Source organism: Numenius arquata, chromosome 4, assembly GCF_964106895.1.
Source record: "Numenius arquata chromosome 4, bNumArq3.hap1.1, whole genome shotgun sequence".
Taxonomy (NCBI): domain Eukaryota; kingdom Metazoa; phylum Chordata; class Aves; order Charadriiformes; family Scolopacidae; genus Numenius; species Numenius arquata.
Window position 1 is genome coordinate 70,114,732 of NC_133579.1, and position 22,529 is coordinate 70,137,260.

The 22,529-nt window shown below is 41.1% G+C and overlaps 1 protein-coding gene across 2 annotated transcripts in view; it reads right to left on the minus strand.

Moving 5' to 3' along the window:
• The window catches only part of COL15A1 (collagen type XV alpha 1 chain), a 142,973-nt gene that overhangs the window by 28,699 nt on the left and 91,745 nt on the right, over window positions 1-22,529 (minus strand). For both annotated transcript variants that reach the window (XM_074147010.1, XM_074147011.1), the window contains 11 exons: window positions 21,423-21,458; window positions 17,948-18,010; window positions 17,085-17,120; window positions 16,907-16,990; window positions 9,887-9,952; window positions 8,006-8,041; window positions 6,435-6,497; window positions 4,469-4,546; window positions 4,317-4,352; window positions 182-235; window positions 42-101 (listed from right to left, as the gene is read on the minus strand). In XM_074147010.1, coding sequence (XP_074003111.1) covers window positions 42-101; window positions 182-235; window positions 4,317-4,352; window positions 4,469-4,546; window positions 6,435-6,497; window positions 8,006-8,041; window positions 9,887-9,952; window positions 16,907-16,990; window positions 17,085-17,120; window positions 17,948-18,010; window positions 21,423-21,458 — 612 coding nt within the window. The remainder of the gene's footprint in view (window positions 1-41; window positions 102-181; window positions 236-4,316; window positions 4,353-4,468; window positions 4,547-6,434; window positions 6,498-8,005; window positions 8,042-9,886; window positions 9,953-16,906; window positions 16,991-17,084; window positions 17,121-17,947; window positions 18,011-21,422; window positions 21,459-22,529) is intronic.

Here is a 22,529-nt window from a genome sequence, read left to right on the forward strand (position 1 = left end):
AGACATAACTTAATATTATAAAACTTAATATTTAAACTTACATTAAATGCTTCGCCTCGATCACCTTTCACACCTCTCAGTCCATTCAGTCCTGGGCGGCCCTAAAATAAGTAGAAATAGTGTCGTATGTGTCAGAAGCAAGTTCCTCTATCTTCATTCCACTTGAGAGCATAATACGTACTGGACGTCCTGGGAAACCAAGTTCTCCTTTTGGTCCCGTAGGTCCTATTGGTCCCTGGACAAAAAAGAAAATGTGATTATGGAGAATATATGGAACATATATTTGAAATACATTTGATTATTTAGAGTAAGAGGCATAGTTTTATATTTGCATTAAAAATCAGTCTGTCATTGTCTGCAGAGAATGCACAGAATGTCTTCTCTACTTGCTCTGCTGAGTGATCTCAGAAGCTGAGACCTGCATATAACAGTCAACTCTGGCTTGGAAAAGACTGGTTATTTGAATGAAGTCTGAATTCTTGGTAATTTGTAGGGTGTGCAATTCAAAACTGAGTCACCAGGTATCAAAGGAAAATCAAACGCATCAATCAGTGGAAAAAAAAAGGCAGTTACTGGTGCATGCTTTGTGCATCTCCTTTTTGTTTGCTTTGTTTTTCTAATTATTTTTTGAATCAGGCATTATGACGAAACGTCTGTGGATCAGCTTGAGAATTCATATAGTGCCAGACTTCTACATGCCTCCTGCCAGCTTGGGTATGTGGATTTATGGGGCTGATATAGTTGAAACAGAACAGATCCTTCTTTATACAAGAGTGACTGGCCCATCAGGCCTCACGAAGTGATACAAGTGACTGCAAAAAAAAAGGGCAAGCAGGCTGCATGAGAAAAGCGCTCCAGGGCTAGGGATGGTCTATGACTGGGCACCTGCAAGCTCGCAACTTCCAGGCAGGCAGCAAGCGATCAACAAAAAGCAGAAAACCCGAAGATACCACAAACTTTCATCTGCTGTCAGCTTCCTGAAACTCAGCATAACCACAAGGGTCTAGACATTATCTTTACATAAGTATCAACCTTTCTGGTTTCATTTCCTTTTTTTTTTTCAGTCTGGTGAAATGTTAAGAGACACCCCTTCTTGCACCATTGGTTAAATAATCTCTGTCTATAGATCTCATGCAGATACCACTTAACACGTGACAACTGACGTGCTTAATCCTGAGAAATCACAGTACTGTCAGTGTGATGACTGTAACAGACTTTCCATTGCTACCTGCAATATGATGGTTAACGCAGACCTATGTTGATGGAAGAGAGACGTTGGCTCTTGCACCGCTTACCACCATTTCAGCACATCACTTTAGCGGTAACAAACGCTTGTTCGCACTGTGACTGCTGCTTCAAAGGATAACTAGCAAACAACCGTAAGTAAAAGTTGACCATGCTGCTAGCCGACACCTGACAGATGTCAGCGACTCCCTGAGACAGAAGGCAGCAGTCGCAGCTAGAAGTGAAAGAAGGAAGTGAGGAAGCAACAGGAGACTGCTTACCAGAAAAGAAAATTTCATTTACAACAGCAGAGAGTGGATTTGGGCTGACTGACACCGTGGTTCTTATTAAGGACCTATATTCCTATTCAATAATGTGCAGTGGTCTGCTTCACTGACATCGAACAGGATAATTGAGCAGGTGAAAGATTCTCATTTCCCCTGTGGCAGGAGGTTGGATTCAGTCTGTCCCTTCTGCTTTTGCTATTAACAGTACTGCCCTCCTGAATATCCCCACCTCTCATCTGGCAAAATACTACTCCTCTGTAGCTCCTTGTGCTCTAAGCTCCTGTGAATCTCTCTTCTGTCCAGTTGAAGTCTCGAAAAGGAGGGGAGAAATGAGTAGCGAATTTATTTTAAATTCTGGAAACCTGCGTATGAGTTCATTGAGCCCCAACACAGAGGGACGGGATGGTTAGAATCCCCAGCTACCTCAAAGATGTTCTTGCACCAGAGTCTTACTTTGTGCTAAGTGGAACAGAACCATCATAACAATCACAGAATTGCAGAATCACAGAATGATGTGGGGTTGGAAGGGGCCTCTGGAGATCATCTAGTCCAACCCCCCTGCCAAAGCAGGTCCACCCACAGCAGGTTGCACAGGAACGTGTCCAGGGGGGTTTTGAATGTCTCCAGAGAAGGAGACTCCACCACCTCCCTGGGCAGCCTGTTCCAGGGCTCTGCCACCCTCAAAGTGAAGAAGTCCCTCCTCATGTTTAGGTGGAACTCCGTATGTTCAAGTTTGTGCCCACTTCCTCTTGTCCTGTCCCTGGGCACCACTGAAAAAAGACCGGCCCCATCCTCTTGATACCCTCCTTTTAAGTATTTATAGGCATTGATCAGATCCCCCCTCAGTCTTCTTTTCTCCAGACTGAAAAGACCCAAGTCCCTCAGCCTCTCCTCATAAGAGAGATGCTCCAGGCCCCTAATCATCTTGGTAGCCCTCTGCTGTACCCTCTCCAGAGGGCTACAAATGATGACAAGTTGTGGCTCAGAGGCTCTGGCCCAGCTCTCTGAAGTCTGTGTATTTTTGCAGCACAGGACTCCACTGACTAGAAAGGGCTTTTTCATACAGGACAACACCAAAATGAATCATCCCCATTAGCAGCGATGGATCAAACTAGAGTTCTGCACTAAGAAGAGGAACGGACTGAGCAAAGCCTTGAGACAGGTTTTGTGCACCCAGTTCTCCTGCAGTGCAGTCCTTCGCACCAGCGCTGACAAGAACTTCCTCTGAGTGGCCTTGTCTGCATGCTGAACCGTGTGAAACATCTCGTGGCAAGTACAAAAGGAGATGTAAACACAGAGTTTGGGGCGACCAGAAAAAGGACATGTCCTGAAGGGTGCACAGAAATAGGATGAGAGGCAATGAACACAAGCTAGAACAGGATAAATTCCAAACAAATATAAGGAAAAACTTTTTTACTCCAAAGGTTGTCAAATACTGGAATGTACTACCCAGAGAGGCTGTGGAATCTCTATCCTAAGAGATGTTGAAGACTCGACTAGGCAGGTCTCTGGACCTGCTTCGGGCAGTGGTGTGGATTAGATGCTCTCTGAAGTTCACTTCCATGATAAATTATACCATGATTCTATGTTGAGGTGAAAGGATAGACTCATCTTGCAGTCATACAAAAAAGAGAAAAGGAAGTCCCCTTCTGGTAAGTTAGGATAGCCTCCTCAAGGTATTCTGATACACAGTAATTAAAAAAGCAATTACTCAGCATACCCAGTTAGCCCCTTTTAAAGACTGCAGAAACTGGTGGCAAAATCTCCTACACACCTTAGTGCATAGAAATGACAACACCTACTGATATTCACTTAGGCACAAGAGAGACCAGACTACATCAAAAGCAGAAGCAAAGAAACATTCAATATCCTTGATCTTTGGAATACTACACTAGAAGAAATTAATTCCTGCTGTAACACTACTGAGTCTGGGCAACTGTTCTTATTTTATAACTGATTTATTGTGCTTCCAGACAACATTCTGTGTCCAGTCAAAAATATCAGGCCAAGTACCTGAAAGAAGGCCTCTAAACCCTGATACCCTGATTTTAGTACATGGTCTGACTCTACTGCCTGATTTGCAGCCTCCTCAGAATCCAAGGCAGTTGCAAATTATTGGCACCGACAGAAACTGAGCCTGATATAGTCAGTTGTTTCATTGTAAATCATATAAATAATTTAGATTGGAAGGGACCTTCAGTGATCATCTAGTCCAACCTCTTGCTCAAAGCAAGACGAACTCTCAAGTTAGTTAGGAGTTAGAAGTTGGTTAGGTCATGCCACTCAGCACCTTGTTCAACAATCCACCATCTCTCTGAGCATGTATTTCTGTGTTTAACCACTTTTACTGTGAATTTTTTCTTTATATCTAATCAGAATTTCCCTTGCTGGTACTTGTGAACATTGGCACTCTGAGAAGGCCCTGACTTTGTTCTACAGTTCCCTTTCAGGCAGTGAAAGTGAGCAATTAGAGCTCCTCTCAGCCTTTTATCTTCAGGGCTAAACAAATCCAGTTCACTCAGACTCCTAAGTTATGTAAGTTTCTAGCTCTAATGATATCTCACTGTTTGTTTAGATTGTAACAGAATTTAAATTCTGAATCAAGTCAGTAGTTTACAGCACTACATATTTAACAAACATACTCTTTGCTGAAGGGCAATGATCTTCTTGAAGCATGAATGCACTTTATCATCCCTACTCGGAAGGAATTAAAAGTTAAAACAAACTACCTTTACATTTACTATTGTCTGTAAAATCAAAGCAAAATAAAAAAAAAGAATCCACTCATCTTTGGAAATGTCTTACCCTTGGTCCCACTGGTCCCACCACTCCAGCTTCACCCTGAGGACAGACACACATAGAGCAATGACAAGGAGAACTCTTGCAGTATCGAGCAGAGGTGGCTGGTAACAAGGCCACCAAACATTCTGGAGGAACACAACACAGTATTAGCTCACCTTCTCCCCTTTTCTTCCTAATAATTCAGTTAAAGATCCATCAGCGGTAATGATAGCTCCTGGTTCTCCCTTTTCACCCTGCAATTATCAAAGTTATTTTACAGTGTTTACAAAGCACTTCTCGATGAACCAGAAGTCGTCAAAGCAGCACTATTGCTGTCTGAAGAATGACAGTAGACAGTAGTTCTCAGTGGAGTTACTATGTGCAACATGCTGTGTTCACAGACGATCTCTGCCAAAGGCTGTCAGGCTATTGGTGCCTTCTTGTGTACCATCATCTTAGATAGTGGTCAGGAAATCCTGCTGGAAATGTAAAATCTCAATAGAACACCCAGTGTCCTGATTTTACTATCAGGAAAGCATGAATCATTCTCTTTATATGCCTGGCATGATGCAGCCTCGTTACCTTTAACAAAGGCCAACTCCCAGCATTCAAATGACGACCCTTTGCATTCCACTTCTTCAAGGGGTAATTCTATTGAATAATGGCAGCACAACCATGAATTATTATTCCCCAGTGCCAGCACATGATTCCCACTCTGGATCTTTCAGCTATAACTTTCCTCCTCCTGGCTCAGGCAGCTTAATACAACAGCTTTCCCAAGATCTCTAATGGAGTAAATCTGGCCTGAAACTAACAATTGCATTGCTGATTAAAATGACAGTCCAGGTTATAGCATTTCCACTGAGCAGGAAGTGCTATAGCTCAGTTCTTCTTGCAAATTCTTAAATCTTTGGAGTCTGTGGAGTCTCCCTGAGGATACTTTGGATACTTTGAAAGTATCCAAAGTATCTCCCAAAAGCTTGGCTTCCCTGAGTTTATCTTCTATGATTTTAGAGACCTGAGATTGCTACAGGAGCATCTCATGATCCTTAAAGCAAAATGCTCCTATGTGTCTGTGCAGCTTCATTGCAGTTCCCAACTTCATCACTTGTGCATAACCTAGTGTTCATGCCGCAGAAATACCACTATGTCATCGGTGGGTACAAAATATGATGGCTTCCAAGTTTTGAGTTCCTTCCAGTGTGGACAGCAGAAGCTAACACACCCCCCACATCTCCCCCAACGAATAAAAACCACAACCCAAGCCAAAAACCACCCAGCTGGTTTTAAGGTTGAGCTTGATCATTTTATGTACTCCAATAAAGAACAGGAATCCTTATAACAAAAGGGGACTGGTATTTGTGGCCTGAGTTATTTCCTTCTGAGCAATGAAGATGCTGCTCATCTACAATCCCATTTCAAGCCATAATTAACCATTTCCAAGCCTTCCTATTACCTGTGAGAAAGAGGTGTCAGCTAGTTACAAAGAATAAGCAGAAAGTGTTTTTGTTTTTCTTTTTGTTATCCCCAAGATTGTAATAACTTAGATGTTCCTCTCCCCTGCTTCCTGCAGGTGGATAAGAAGGGGAAATAAAACAGAACACCAGCTGCAATATTTACAAAATATCAGGGTCAGTCCTTAGTCACCTCTCAACAGCACTACAGCATAAACACTGCTGTGCAGAAATCAGAGAAAGGTTCCCAAGGAGAGAGCTCCCCAAGTCTTTCTTTGGGAATGGAAAACTGCAGCCTTCATTCCATAGGCAAAGCCCTCTGTGCCAACAGAGGAGGAAAATAGCAATCTTTTTTTTTTATTTGGCCTTTTGGTTAGGATCCCAGAGCGTCAGCACAGACAATGGACTTGCAAGAAGAGGTCATGGTTAATGGTTATGTAAACTTATTCTGGTAAGTGCATCCTGCGCTGCGGAATTTCAACACTGGGGCAGGAACATTAGCTCTCAATTATTATTACATTGAGTTATTTTATTTAGTACTCCTTCAATTTCTAGTTAGTAAATTTTGCACATAAACTTATTAATATCCCAATCCCTAGCAAAATTAGAATCATGAAACTTTTAATATCACTATTTGTTATCTAACACATTTTCCACCACGTACTTTTCCCTATGCATTTTCTCTTACCTGTTGTCCTTTGATTCCTTGTGATCCAGGCAAACCAGTATCACCCTTCGGTCCCCGAGGGCCCTAAGCAAAAACAAGTCCATAAATCCCTGGTGAGATCTGCTGAGAATATGGAGCTAGGCCATTTTACTAAATGTGATTTTAAGTAACTGGAAAACTTGAACTTGGATCACTCTGGTTGCAATCTAAGAACTCTCTTACAAGACTAAATTGCTGTCTGAACCAACGTAATCCCTAAACCAAGTATCACATACGGAGAATCTGCTAAAAAGAGCAAAGCCCAAACCCCCTGATGTTTATCACAGTGTAGATGACACACGCATTCACAAAGAGAAATATGCAAATAATAAAAGCAGAAATTCAGCCTAAAATTCTCTACTTCCTCCCTACTCTATATTCTAAAAAAAAAAATATTTTTACCTGGAATAGAGCTTATATATTTGAAAATGAGATAATTTATCTATCTGTTCTGTAGTGAACACATTCTGCTCAGATCACATTTTGTTTTACAATCTTCCATTATAAGTGCATTCAGAATTACTTTTTTTTCCCACCAAGAACCAAATTCAAGTCTACATGACTCCTGCATTTGTTAAGAGATAAAGAAAAGACCTGAGGTAAGAATGATATTTTCATGTCTGGAGAAATTCTGTAAATGACAGAGAGACTAAGAATTCATGATATCACTTTCTAAATGCTATCAATCAGCTCTTTTTCAAATTAAAAGTATTTTTAAGGATTTTTTTTTCCTGCTTTCTTGGTTTCCTATGCAGTCCACAATACTCAGGATTTAGTAAACAACCTTCTGTAGAATTTTTGGGTAATTTGCCAGCATTTTGTCAACATCATTTGTCAGCTTTCCCAATTTTCTCCTTAGTTATTCTCAGGCAATAGACAAAGGATCCTGAGACCCTATGCACACTTTCGAGCTGTAAAACAATCATAACAAGGGAAAATAATTCTTTCACATTCTGTAGAATATAAATATAATAGTTTAAACATTACTGTATAAGCCAGATAATGTTCACATGGTGTGGCAGTCTGAGCACAATGGGTAGGTAGCATAGTATAAGGCACCATTTGATACTATGGCTGTGCAATGCTTCCATGGTGGCACTGGTATGTTATTATAAAAAATAATAAATGTTTCCTACAGGATATAATAAAAAAGGTACACCTCATAGGGCTTTACTGTACTCTGCAGTGGTGACAAAAAAAAGCCTAAAGAATAATACAATTACATGTACATATGAAGATAACTTGTTCCATTTGCTTCTCCTAAATGGCATAAATCTTTTTCTTAAGTAGTAATTTTTCATGAGAATCAATTACATTTAGATTTAAACTACAGAACTGATTCTGAGATAAGCAGAAATATGAGATATGCGTATTACAGTATATTTCATTTCCAGCAGAGTTAATTTCTACCATAGCTGTTGATTCCATAAAAATCTACAGTCTCCCATACGAAAATTTATTAGCTTTCGTGTAAATTCTGTACAATATAAATTTTTGAAATATTAAACTATATTGAAAAAGACTTACTTAAACCCAAGGAACATAATACTTACAGGAAATCCTGGTAGACCTGGCTTACCATCTGGTCCCTGCAAAATGCAAAAAACCCACCCTCTTAGAAACACATGTTACAGGCTTGCAAAACAGAGTATGCATTTCCCATTTAATGTGTAATTTGTGAATATTAACTGGTCTGAAACTCAAATAAGAACTTCATTCAGGCAGTGGTAAAGTTGTGAACATTCCACAACAGCCTATACTTCTAACTCTTCCTGGGACATCAGCAATTACTTTCCAAAACTGAAGGGACAGAGATCCAGGAGAGGCTGAAGAAAGGTGACATTTTCCACATATGAAAGACATTCAGCCTCCTTTGAATCTTTTCCAGATTCCAGCACAGAGATCACGGCAGCCCTCCCACCTTTGCTATTTTGCTCCTGGTGGACAGAAACATGGATTTGGATTTGTACGGAGCATATTTAAGATTGCCCCACTGTGATATCTACAGAGAGACACTTTGGTTCTAGTTCACGTCACCTGGATGTGTACCACCTGAGCCACTCGACTGCACCTCTTTCCTGACTAGGGTGAGCTCTGAGACTGAGGTTCAAAGACTTTTCCAGTTACAACTGGAATTATTACAGACCTACTTCTTTCTGTTGGGACTGTAACAATTATTACAAAGCAATGTATTTCCGCTGGGGTCAGGAGCCCACTCTTCTGTGTTGTTTTGAGAACCTATCACCTAAGGCTCGAACAGCAACTACCTGCAGTAAGAGAGCTCACATGAGAGGGCCCATATTACCCTGGCATCCTATTATGTCCAGGGATTGGGAGAATCAGGTCTTTGGGAAACACACCAAAATATTCTTCCACGAAAGCTATTTTAGCAGAAGCACAGCTGGACACAGCCACAATAATATGACGTTGTCCTACCACGTGATGAGTGGAAAAGAGGCGTGCTGGGCTAACACATAAAGGTTAAAATCTGTTATTGGAGCTAACGTCCTTCTTCCCAGTTCACTGACAGATTTAGTAAACATTTGTTAATAAGATACTTTTTTTTTTTTTTCAAACTATGGCGATGTAGAGTGAAATTCTGCTCTCAGGTACAGATATTCTGGTCTTCTTTGTTTCATTGGGGATTGAATGTGAGGGAGAGAACTGTACTCACAAACAAGAAAACAGATAAAATAAAATACACAAACAACAGCCCACAAATGAAACTAGCTGTGAAGTAAGATGCTTCATTTGGGGGGATTGTAATTTTGCAAAGTCCAATATAGTGTAGACTTTCAGGCAAGGTTGACTCCACAGCCTGGAAAAGGTAGATTTCTCTTTGGATCCAGTGCTAGGAATTTGAAATATTACCAAGAAGCATTCAGAATTTCAAATATTTGACTGAACTATTTTGCAGCTATACTCCTAGCTGCAAAACAGAACCTGAAATCTCACATCTGTTCCTCTCATGAAATTTCCAGCTTTTCATCCACAGCTACAACTGCTGTGAGACTGAACTCATACTCAGGAGCCTAATTTTCCCAGTTGCAGTCTCAAGGAGAACTGAACAAAATACTTTATCCCAACGTTTTATGACTTGAAAAACAAGAATAGCAAAAAAAAAAAAAAAAAAAAAGGAAGAAAATGCTATGTAAATCTTGGTCCCTATTTTTGCATCAGTTCCACATTTCTGTTATTCTGAGCACATAGTTCAGGTTCAGAGCTAGGTCGGTTCCTTTCGTTCATACAAATGTGTAAAAGCGATTCATTCCCACAGAATTCAGTTCTTCCCTGAAGAACTTCCACAGAGCTTAGTGCTGAAGTTCGCAGGAACACAATTCTAAAGCACAGGGAACTCAGCTCTAGCTGCTACTGAAAAGGAGACACTGAAGAGAAAGCAAATCTGAAGGTTTAATAGAGCAGCATATACTCACTGGAGGCCCAAGCAGTCCTTTAATTCCAGTAAAGTTAAAAATTCCATCTGTATCATTGAGTAGCAGCTAAAAAAGCGGTTAAGGAACAGGTTATTTCAAATACCAAAATGACTATCTAGGGCACACATACATTTTTAGAAATCTATAGACAGTTAAAGCATCCCTTTGTAACTATTGGGAGAAAAACACAAATAAGGCCACAGAAAATGCTCTCTTCTAATTTTTATTATACATCTGGAATAACAAAACCTAGAATTTGTTTTATACTTCTTATGTAAGGATCTCAGAACGCTTCCAAAACTTTAATTAACTGACTCTCATTTTTAATTTGAAAACTATAATGCCTGAAGTCATTTCTCCTCAGTAAGATAAAGATCGAAATGAAGGTTTTATACTCTAATATGTCACTGGTATTCTAAGATGGTGAATCTGTCTGATCACACTCATCCTGTCGTAGAGTTGAAGTTATAGTTATATTCTGGACGTGTCTGCATTACACCATGCAGTGCCGGGCAGTGATTCCTAAGTCAGCTCTGATCACGCTGCTGAAATGAAAGTAGTTTGGATCTCCAAAACAGAATAGTTGCTTGAATGTGGAGCAGCACCCAAGCTAATCAGCTCTGAGTCTCAAGAAGTCTGAACAGAGCAGTATAATAGCAAAGCTGCTACAGCGCTTCCTATCCTGGAGTTAGTGAGCTCTGCATTAGGTCAGGTATTTCTGCATAATTTGACCACAGAATTAGAATAATGAAGGCGGGCGGTGTCCTTTGGACATAACCTGCTTCAACACCTCCTCAGTGCAGGTCTAATTGGATCAGGTCGCTCAGGGACTTGTCCAGTTAAGTCTTGAACATCTCTGAGGATGGAAAGGCCACCATTGTTCTGGGCAACCAGAACTGGACAATATTTGCGTATCATCAGGGTGAAAAATTTTTGCTTACATCTAATTGGAGTTTCCCATATTCCAACTTGTGTCTGTTACATCTTATAATATTGACATAGGCCTCCAAGAAGAGGGTGCCTCCATCTTTTTATCCTCTGATTAGGTAGTTGCAGACAGCCACAAACTCTCTCCTTAGCCTTCTTTCTTCCAGGCTGAGCAGACCCCGTTCTCTCTGTGCTCCGGTCCCCTGACCATCTTGGCAGCCCTGCACGGGGGTCACTCCATTATGTCAGTATCTTTCTTGTACTAAGGAACTCACAGCTGGATGCAGTACTCCAGAAGCAGTCTCGTGAATGCCAGTCACAACCCTCTGAGTCCATCAGTTAAGCCAGTTTTCCACCTATTTTATCGTCCGCTCACCCACTTTATAGGTCATCAATTTGTTACTAGCAGGACTACGGGAGACTGCACCGGAAGCCTTGCTAAAGTCAGGGTGCACAACATCCAGTGCCCATCCCTTGTCCACAGACAAGCAATCATTTTAATCAGGAATGAATTGCTGTTAATAAATCAGTGTTGGCTGCTCCCAATCAGAGCCTTGTCCTGATGTTATGGTTAGGCTTTCATTTTGTTTCATTTCGGTTTCAGATAGCTACCTTTCTGGTTTAAATAGATGTTCCCAATACTATATCTTATGGTCATACATTACAATTCAGACAATATGTAAGTGCTTGCTCTACATAAATGTTGTAGGTGAAAAGAGATCCTTACTCAGTTTTGGTCATTTGTTTCATTTCTTTCACTCCAACAGTCCTGTTTATTGTTTGGATTCAGAAATACCATAGAATCATAGAATCATAGAAATGTTAGAGTTGGAAGGGACCTTAAAGATCATCAAGTTCCAACCCCCCTGCCATGGGCAGGGACACCTCCCACTAGAGCAGGTTGCTCAAAGCCCCATCCAGCCTGGCCTTAAACACTTCCAGGGATGGGGCATCCACAACTTCCCTGGGCAACCTGTTCCAGTGCTTTACCACCCTCACAGGAAAGAATTTCTTCCTTATATCCAATCTAAATCTCCCCTCTTTCAATTTAAAACCATTACCCCTTGTCCCGTCACTACATTTCCTGACAAAGAGTCCCTCTCCGGCTCTCCTGTAGGCTCCCTTCAGGTACTGGAAGGCTGCTATGAGGTCTCCCCAGAGCCTTCTCTTCTCCAGGCTGAACAACCCCAACTCTCTCAGCCTGTCTTCATAAGGGAGGTGCTCCATCCCTCTGATCATCTTTGTGGCCCTCCGCTGGACCTGCTCCAACAGGTCCATGTCCTTCCTGTGGACATGGAGTTGAGGACTCCAAAGCTGGACACCGTACTCCAGGTGGGGTCTCACCAGAGCAGAGTAGAGGGGCATACCAAATCTCCTTAGAGTCTTGAAATAGTCCCCTCATTCAGCAGGCAAGCCATGCCACCCATTTCAATATAAGGCTCCGTGTGCAGCAGGACATTCATTGTAATGAAAATCTTCTGAATTTCAGAAGGCCAGGGCAGGGCATGCCTTCAGGTGCCAGGCATTCACTTAGCACATGAATAAGCGTGTTGTCACTGAGGTATTGTGAAATGTGAATGCCTCTTCTGCTTGTAACCATGTGCAGATCAATGCTATCAGATCACAGTCTTTCACAACATTTATTATGAATACAGCATACAGGAACTAAGTTTGAAGCTACCCCTGCTTAGAATAGGAGGTTTGACCATATGGCCTCCAGAGGTCACATCAAATTATTTTATGAGTCTCTGAATACTATTTTTCTACTCTGGGCTGGGAAGGAGGACACAAAAGAGATCTATCCTATCCTATCCTATCCTATCCTATCCTATCCTATGTAATCTGAGCATGGCAGTGTACAGTTAACTTTCTCTACTTTGTGGTCATGTTGGCATCATAATTCGTGCAGTTAAAGCCTGTTACTTTTACTGGGTGCTGCTGCCTGCTCCATGTCCTCATGTTCTGCAAAAAACACTGGAAAATTGTCAAATAAAAAGCCAGTGTAAGTCCTACAGGCAGCGCTCCACCTCCCAGCCTACCTGAGCTCTCTGCTCCATTGCTCCAGGGCTAGCACGATGCTGTGGGTCCCACCATATTCCCAGCACTATATGGCCCAGAAAGGCAACAGGACACAGGCTGTCACTTTAGTGACAGTAATGAAAGAGTCCTGCTGCTGCAATTGTTCTGCTTTATCTACAGCTGGTGGCAGAAATCCAGGAGCCTGTCTTTTCACTGTGGAATTACTCAGTATTCATTCTTTTTTGGGCTCAATCCAAACTGTACTGAAGTCAGCGGAAAGAATCCCAAAGGCTTTACTGAGCTTGGGATTGGGCGCTTTGTATATTTTATAAATAGAGTTTAGCTGCAAATGGAAATTGTGGTTCGAAGTCAGAAAACTGTACACAGTGCTGAAGAAGGTATGAAAATGGAGGGTACAAGGGTGATGATTAGAGAAAAAGATTGCACTCTTCACAACCTGCTCCAGGTATACAGTTATTTATCTTCCTTTTCAGATGTGCAAGCAGCTTTAATAGCAGCAATCCAGCAGTGTAACTTTTCAACACATCAAATCAATTCAGGAAGTGCTGACTACAAAACTAGGACAATGATATTTTCCATATTTTCTTCATTGTTATGAAGAGGAAGAAACAGTAGTTTTTAGCGTGATTGTCTGGGCTGGGTTCTAAGTAAACCTTCAGCTTTGTATCTAAATGGCATAAATATGCCCTCACTAGAATTACAGAAAGAACACAGGAAACAAAATCTTTTGACGTTTGCTTTACACCCCCAATATTAACCTTTCTCCAGGCCTTTCATTCAGTTCTTGTACTTAAATGATGGCTAAGTAATGGCACCAACAGATAATTGTTTCAAAGTTTTCAATTTAAATCCAATAAAATATCTCTATTCAAAATTATTTCTGTACTGTATCCAACTAAATTGGAATGATAAAATTGTAGCAACAATTAATATGGTTTACTGGTTATGATTCTATGCATGACAATGCACTATCAGAGATTATGCTTCAAAAGAGTAAAATAGCCAATATAGGATGAGAAATACTGATTCTAGTATTTTGGAATATCAAACAGCAGCAAACTGAGGGACATTGTTTTTTTCACAGGACAGTTCAGAGCAGACTTCCTGACGGACAGCAACAGAAGAGGCAGAAAGGACTGCGAGTCTCTGAGATCCATGGTGTCAGTAGGTACTGCAGAAGCCTGGAAATGGCTAGGTTCCACTGCAGACCTCACTTTTACCATGATACCATGTCTTTTCACAGTGTTAGAAAGGGCTCCTGAAGGAAGCAAATCCTCTCCATTCACATAGGGAGCAGGTCAAATGAGGAGGAAACCAAAGTCCACTTTTCAGTGCAGTTCAATGTGCTGTTGGCCAGACACTGGTGAGCCCTGGCCCTGAGCCACAGCTGTCCACATCAGATCTTAACATTTCAACAATACTGAAACTGCAACAGCTCTTTAATTTGTTTTATTTTCATCAAGCAGCACGTAATCCGTTTAGTTGGAACCACCAGCCCTTTGTAAGGAAACTTCCTTCCAACTCCGACAGATCAGTCCATTGAACTTCTGTAGCCCAAGAAGTATTGCTGGCTTTGGCTACGCAATGGTTAAATGAGTGAACTAACAGACCCTGACCCAGGGAGTAATCTCTCTAACTGCCCCGTGGTTCATTTAGATCACTTAATTGATCTCTGCTGCTTTACCGGCATCAAGCCAATATCCACATTACAACAGCTGGTACTGGTATTTATTTTAGTTCTGTAATTCCAACTGCAATTGATAGGTCTACTTTCAGCAGTTCTTTCCATATCCAAAGCTAACTGCAGAAGATGAGAGACTGAGTCAACAAAATGTATTTGGGTAATTCAATCCTCTATCTCAGCAAACGTGTAGTAAGCAAAGGTCCTGTTCTTATGCAAACATTTATGAGGTAGGTAGGACTCAATGTCATAAGTAGTGACATATACTTACACACACACACATTTAATTAACTGTATCAAAATCCAGCACAGCAAGTCCTCAGAGAAATCATCTGATTAACAATCTAGAGGATTCAAAGCATATGAGAATAGATGGCTCTTGCTGTACCTCCCCAGAATACCTGTCTGCTACAAAAGTACATAAAGCCACACATATTATGCACCCTACTTTGTAAGAGAGCTTACTTCTTAAACTCCAAGGTATTTGGAGAAGGAAATGGGTTTCTGTATGGGTTTGTAATACAACTAACACAATACAGCTTCTACCAGGCCCTATACATTTCTGTAATGCATGGTGTAGGTAGCTCCTACAGAAGTTCTGGAGAATTCAGAGGATGCACATCAGGCTTCTTCAGACATAAGCTATACATTAGATAGATGTGTGGACTGCGACTATCACAATGTGCAGGGAGCAATGCAGCCTCCAGCAAACCAGTGTCATTAGTTTGCTATCTCAGCTTCAATAATATTTTTACATTTCTTATACACACTTGTCCTCCCTCTGAGGCTTTCACAGGTTTTTTTCGAGTATTAAGGAGCTAAGGAGCAACACGTTCAGGTTCATTACTACTGCAAACAGACCTGTTTAGTCACTGATAAGAGTTAAGGCCCCACAGTGATATCATGGTAGAGCTGTGAGAAAGAACATGAATTTTACATCAGCATTTCTGTCACAGCTATTGAGGAATTTCCCAGAAAATCAGTAAAAACATGATAAAGTCATGGTGAAGACTTTTACCATGGTGAAAACATGGTAAAGAGATGGTGACAGTCCCAACTTGAGCAGGACTTTGAACTAGATGATCTTCAGACATCCCCTCCAACCATTATTTCTGTGAATCTAAAATTCTGCTCATCCCAGATCTTACAGTGTTGGATCCTAAGATTCTGGGTGGATACACAGCAAATTCACTAAAACAACCCAACTCTTTTGGGACTGGTTATGTGTGCTATGGGGTGCCGATTTATGCTATATTTGCTATCAGTAGCAGAAGCCTAAGTGAAAGACTAGTTGTTTCAGTCAACAAAAAACATTATGTGTAGCTCAACTTCGTGATAGTGTTGGTCCCCAGCTCCCCCTGACACAGAATTCTCATCTGGGCATTTTCCCTTCTTGGAATCAGAAATCACTTGGTACTGCCGTTATATGCATTCCTACGGATGAGCCTGGCTGTTTTAGGCACCTTCACCTCTGAGAGGTGAAGAATTTCCTGCAGCTACTCACAGCTTCTCCAGTTCTTAATGTCATACCAAGCCCACTACATGGATTTTTGTTGCCAGCCTGAAAAGGGATCCATCCTAAACTCTAGCCTTCCTTACTGCTAACTAGTATTGTTTTTGCAAAGGCTGAAGTACACAAAGCAAAACTGACCGAAAATATACATGCAGCTAAAGGATACTAGACAGCTTTTATGAGCTTCTAGCATTTTACCCTTTGGTACTTCTGACTGTTTCTTCCAGAAGAGTCAGAAAACACAACATATCTCTCTCCCACATACTGCCATGTCTCAGGTGCCTGGCTTTGTTAAACATTCCCAGGTTTGTATTTCTCTGCTGATTTTTATTTGATGTTCACAACTCCTGCAGAATCACCTGGAGAGCTTGTGACCCCGCAATTCTTATATTTATTATATTTATATTTATATTTATATTTATATTTATATTTATATTTATATTTATATTATATATATATTTTTATATTTCTCTGGGCAATCTTAACAGGTTGCCCAGAGAAGCTGTGGATGCTCCATTCCTGGAGCTTCAAGGCCAGGCTGGATGGGGCTTTGAGCAACCTGGTCTAGTGGGAGGTGTCCCTGCCCATGGCAGGGGGGTTGGAACTTGATGATCTTTAAGGTCCCTTCCAACCCAAACCATTCTATGATTCTATATGTAAGATCTTCACCCATATTCCTTCCTATTTAATCTTTTCAAAACAAAGCCATTTGATATAGAGACATATTGAGATTTTTGATGTTTTAAGGAGTAGACTTACGACCTAAACATCAACAGCAGAATTGCCAGTTTGTTAACGGCTTGTACCCTTTTCTCTGGAAGATGTTACAGAGATTTTAATGCTTGACAAACACACTTACCTCAGGTATTGCTATGATTGGTCCTGGTGGTCCTGGTGGTCCAGGTGGTCCGACAATACTGTTCCCATCCTGTCCCGGTTCACCCTATTTCAAAAGCATGAACAGGTGAAAAACCCATTTACCAAGTACTGCATTTCACATAGGTTTCTCAGAAAGAATGAAATCCACGCTATCTCACCTGAGGTCCTGGGTCACCCTTCTCCCCTTTTGGACCCTGCACGTGATTAAAAAAATGAGCATAAGTGATTTCAAGGGAAAAATTGTGAAAATGTGCTTTTCACATAGATGGGGCCAGCTAGTTTCAACTCAGACCCTCTGAGAATTTGATATTTAAAAGTACTTCCCAGCACGTTTGACAGAGTTCACAGATGGCCAGAAGCACATGGGCACGCAACATTTCATGAGCTGGGGGTCAATTCAACAAGCCTTTCTTTCACTGTACTGGCTATCTGTTCCTTTTTCAATATTAACCACCTCAGTTGTGTCCAGGATTGCCCAGTGCAGGGGGCAGCAGAACACTGGTGAGCTAAAGGGTCATTTTTGAGCAGATTATTTCTAAGCTTGAACAGTCGCTTGATACAACTCACTGTGCTGGGGATGCAGACAGCTCGTCTGGCACACGAGTGAGAGGAAGGTGGCAGGGGACGAGCTGTGGGACTTCCCAGCTGAAGAGCTCTGTAATCCTCGTGGCTCTTAATCCTGAGAAATATATTAAAATCGCCTACGAGCCCGTTGGCTTCTCTCTAATTAAAAGCAGAGCTAATTTCTGAATAACTAAAAGCAAAAGGAGCATCTAAGAACTGGAACTAGCCTCTGGAGATGCCTGTGTCACTTCTGACTGATGAGGGAGGCGAGGGCAAGGGACACACCGCTCTTCTGTTTGGTCTCTGAGGTAACTGCTCCAGGTTAAGCAGGACACACCAAGACCCTGCTCTCCACACGCTGCTAGCAAGTACTATTAGGGCTCCTGCTGATCCTTAAGACATAGATTTGGGAGCCAGTGTGCGTTAGGTGATCACAGATTACGATAGCCCTACTCACCACATCTCCAGGATGTCCAGCAACGCCAGGAAAGCCTGGTTTTCCGTCTGTACCCCGCATTCCCTGCCACAACAAACGTACTGTTACTCTCCCTCGGTTGTATTAGTTTCACACAGGCAGTAGGCTACTACTTTTGGGAGGGCCACAGTATGGTTCTGAACGGGCTAGGGAGCAGGTTTGTGGGGGGCTCAGTGGAGTCAGCATCATCTCATTAGTCACCTGCTCTCTCCACTCCTCCTGCTAAAAGCAAGAGTTTTTAATGCAGCTGCAATCATTCCTCTCCACTGCTTCCACCTCCCAAAAGTGTGACTTCTGTTGCTTTCCCCCAGGATACCTTTCCTGGGTTATTTCCACCCTGCAGTTAAGTGACTGTCAGGCTGGAGGCAGAGGAAGAGGCATTTAATGTAGATGGAAGTTGGTATGTGGGACAAAATGTTTGATAGCCCCTGCTCTAGTTTAATGCAGGACTGATTATTACTGCTAAGAATCTGATCTGATTCTGTGGGAAAAACAGAAGGATCACTCAGTAATGATAATGCAGTTTGCCCAGAAAAAAAAACCACAAAACAAAACCAGATAAAAGAAAACTGAATTCTTAAAGGACCAGATAAACACTGAACTACTTTTTTGGCATCTGTTTTTCTCTGTGCCATATAAAAGAACAAAGGAAATGACACAGAACAGCCTGATGATTCATCCAAGTGACAGATTAGCCCTGTTTTGTTTTAGTAGTGGGGGTATTTTTTTGTTTGTTTGTTTATTTGTTTGGTTGGTGGGGTTTTTTGGTGGGTTTTTTTTGAGGAAAAGGCTGTTTTGGTTTACTTTCTGTTCCACTTCAAGAGTTTTTACAGTAGATAGTACCATGAAAATCTAGTAGACATGGACAATTCCATTAAAAGGTGATCTCAGTAGCTGTCAAAAAGATAAACTGAATACAAGAAATTATTATAAAATTGATAGAAAAACAACAGCACAGAACATTACTATGCCACTGTATATATTTATTGAATGCCCATAACTTGCATTCTGTGCACTGGTTTGTTCACATTTTCCATCTTGAAAAGGATCTAGTGGAATTAGAAAACTTCAGAAAAGGCCAATGGGAATAATGAAAGTTACAAAATGAGGAGGTGGGTGAAGACTATTGTAGAGGCTTCTAAAAGTAGAGTGTAGTGAAGGACTCACACTTTTGATAGAAGGAATAGTGTGCATCAAATGAAAACAGGTGGAAGAGGTTAATGGGATGTGTAGTTAAGTTAGCAGAGCACCTTAGCCCAAGGTCTTGTAAAGCGCAGAAGTATGCATGAGTTCCAGGGGAGACATCAAGTTCACTCGTAGAGATATAACTGTGGTTAAAGACACCATTTCTAGCTGAGAAAGTTCCTGAGTCACAAATTGTTGGAGTCTAGGAGGTCACTTAGGAGAACCATGATGCAATACTTGCTCTTTTATGAGGTCAAATTGCATCTAAGCATCTGCTCAAACTGCGTATGCTTTTGACATTGTTGGAGACAGGATACTGGGATGGATGGATGGATGAATGGATGGATGGAAGGATGGATGTGATCCAATAAAACCACTGAGAATTATCTAATACTCTACAGGAGTGTCTTAATGAACAACAGAGTTTCAAAGCATCCAAAGTCAAATGGTCTTCTCTGCTTGCATTTCTGGTGTGACAGAAGAAATTCAAACTAACACTTCATAGGATGCAAAATCCTCTCTCTCCTTATGCATTTCTACAGAACTACCAGCATAAAAGATTTAATGTGTCCACTTCATTTAGAAGGGATATTCTCACTGTTATTTCCGTTGTTTGTCTGTGATCAGCAAAGTACGTGGCTCAGGAATAAACCCTCCTAATTTTTATTTTATAGAGAAGTGCAGGATAAAAGGTGTCTCTGAATGCTAACAGGATTTAGGCACCAAAGCAACTACTGGGATTTAGGCACATACACGACTAGTAAAAATGGTACTTGGGACTTAAGTCTCTTCAGTGCTGGTAGAAAATTGTATGTGCCTATCTGGGGCAAAGGTAATTGGGCAGAGGAAATAACCTTGGACCAACAGCATTTCTGCAACAGAATGCTGTCGTTTCAGGCACGTTGGTACCTGGAGATCAGCTTCCTACTATCATAAATGCTGAAAAATTTCACCTACTGGTTTCCCTAACAAAATTTATTTTGGACGAAAAGGTCCAGGACAGGTAAAATGTTTTACAGTAAATAATGTATCTGGAAACATCCTTATTTCTAACTCCCTCCATATTTTAAGAATGTAGCTCATTGGCCAGAGGTAAGAGGACTCAGATCTTTTCTAATCCGAGGATTGAAGAGATAGATTTATTATTTTTAAATAGCACTGTAGTTACTCCCATTACAATGTTTGAAATGCATCTATCACATCAACAATAATAATTATTGGAACAAGGAGCATAGAACAAAGCACCTGTATGTATAATAATCAAGAAATTAATCTATAGTCTCAAACAGATTAAAGAGAAGAGTGAAACAACTGTCCTATGCATCAATGCATCAGTTTTAATTATCATGCTGACAAATATCTCTGTGAAATGGCAACACTCAAAATATGTACAGCAGATGGAATTTATGGCAAGCAGTGTCCTGATACATTGTTGTTTTTTTTAAAAATAAACAAGCAGATGCTGCTAGAAGACTGTGATAATACTCTTGCGAAAATTCAGCAAGCAGAAGGGTAGATATGTAATTGCTTTAATCTTGTTTCCTAGAGCAACTCTGGATTTCAGTGCTGTCCCAAATGCAAGAGAAGCTTTTGTTTTGTTTTGATTTGATTTGATTTATTTTATTCTTTACAATTTTTAAAAATATTTTTATTTTATTTGAGTCCCAGCACCGCCCTCTGCTGGCTCATGCCTGCAAAAGGCACACAAGTCAGCCAGGGAGAGGCAAAAAGCAGCACAAATACAAACAGGAGCTTTGGGGTTGGCTCCGGGAGGACTCCAAGCCAGAAGAGACAGGGATGATGAGAGGGAAGATTGGAGAGGACAGAATGGACTCCAGCTCCATTCATTTCAATGCTAACACCCTGTAAAGCAGTGTAAACTTGCAGGTTTCACGTCTAGAAACTGGTCCAGAGCTGATGTGACCTAGTGCTGGTGGTAATAACACTTTGAGCGTGATATTGGACTAGATGACCTCTGGAGGTCCTTCCAACCAGCATTTCTATAATCTTGTACCTCCCGAGTGGTCAGGTGTGGGCTAGGAGGGGTCTGGCTGCAGGATGATGGGCAGAAGTCCTAAGTAACAGGTTACTCTGGCTCCTGATAATCACACTTCAGCTGAGAAAGGCTTCTGTTTTTCCAAGAAGCCTCCCTGGGCTTTAATATGCTGACAGAGCAAGAAATGTTCATTACCCCCCCGGGTGCATTAAGAGAAAAAAGGAAACTAAAAGGAAAAATGACTGAGGCTTTAGATAAGTTAAATGAATTCCCCACCTTTGAACCTGGTGGACCAATGTTGCCTCTTTCTCCCTGAAACAGAAACACAGTAGGGCTCAAATATCAAAGTGAACACTAATTACAAGGATTTTAAACATGTATGTTACTTTCCTTACAAAGAAAAGGACTGAATGGAGTAACACGATTAGCAAGAATAGGGCATATTTTTGGTAAGGTGATGTTCATCATACATTTGTGAATTGCTTCTGGGGGTTTAACCTCACAGTTGTCAACCACATCTTAAGAGTTTCTGGTCACCACACATTATTTTTGCTGAGCATCTACCAAACCTCATGCCTGAACCTTCATTTTGGTGTCTGAAATCAGCACATGATAACATTCCCCAGATCTACCAGTGCCACAATGACCTTGCGCCTTCGCAAATGACTCACCATCTTCCCTCAACACGGTTAACTCAGCATCCCTCATCCTGCTCCCCCACCTACGACTGTGTCACGCCACAAACCACACGATGAGAGCTGCACTGTTCCACCTTCGGGACTGATTCTGCAGTGCTCTAGCTCTGAGTAGACATCACTCCTTGATTTCATTACAGACAGGGAACATGCAATTTAGTTCATTTCATTTGAGATAGGGAGTATTAACAGGAATGAATCAGCAAGGACCCACAGCCACTGCCTCAAATGTTATTTTTATGCTTACTAGACTGTCCTAAAAGAATTTAGCAGTGCTTATATTCATGAGTGCATGAAGACTGTAGACTGTTTTTTAATGAAAACAGTTTTTTGTAATAATAAAAGTGAAAGCAGAATTTGGATCTATACTTACTTGCTAGGAAACAAGAGAAAACTTTGATCACAGCAGGCCTTCTCTGAAAGCTCTACTAGTGTGGAGTATTTGAAGGACAAAGGATGTATGAAACATAACTATACCTTAAACTCTGCATGATACATTAGCCTTTGTTTTTTGGAAGTGAGTTGCTATTGTATTTTGCCACCATTGCCTAGTGAAGTCATTTATAACGACGAAAGTGGGTGTAAAATTCATCCCCATGAGAAAGATAGTGTATTATAACCAGTTTATATTAATTTTGCCATAGTGTACCTGATTCTATCAAATGTCAGGCAATAGTATGTTCCTTTC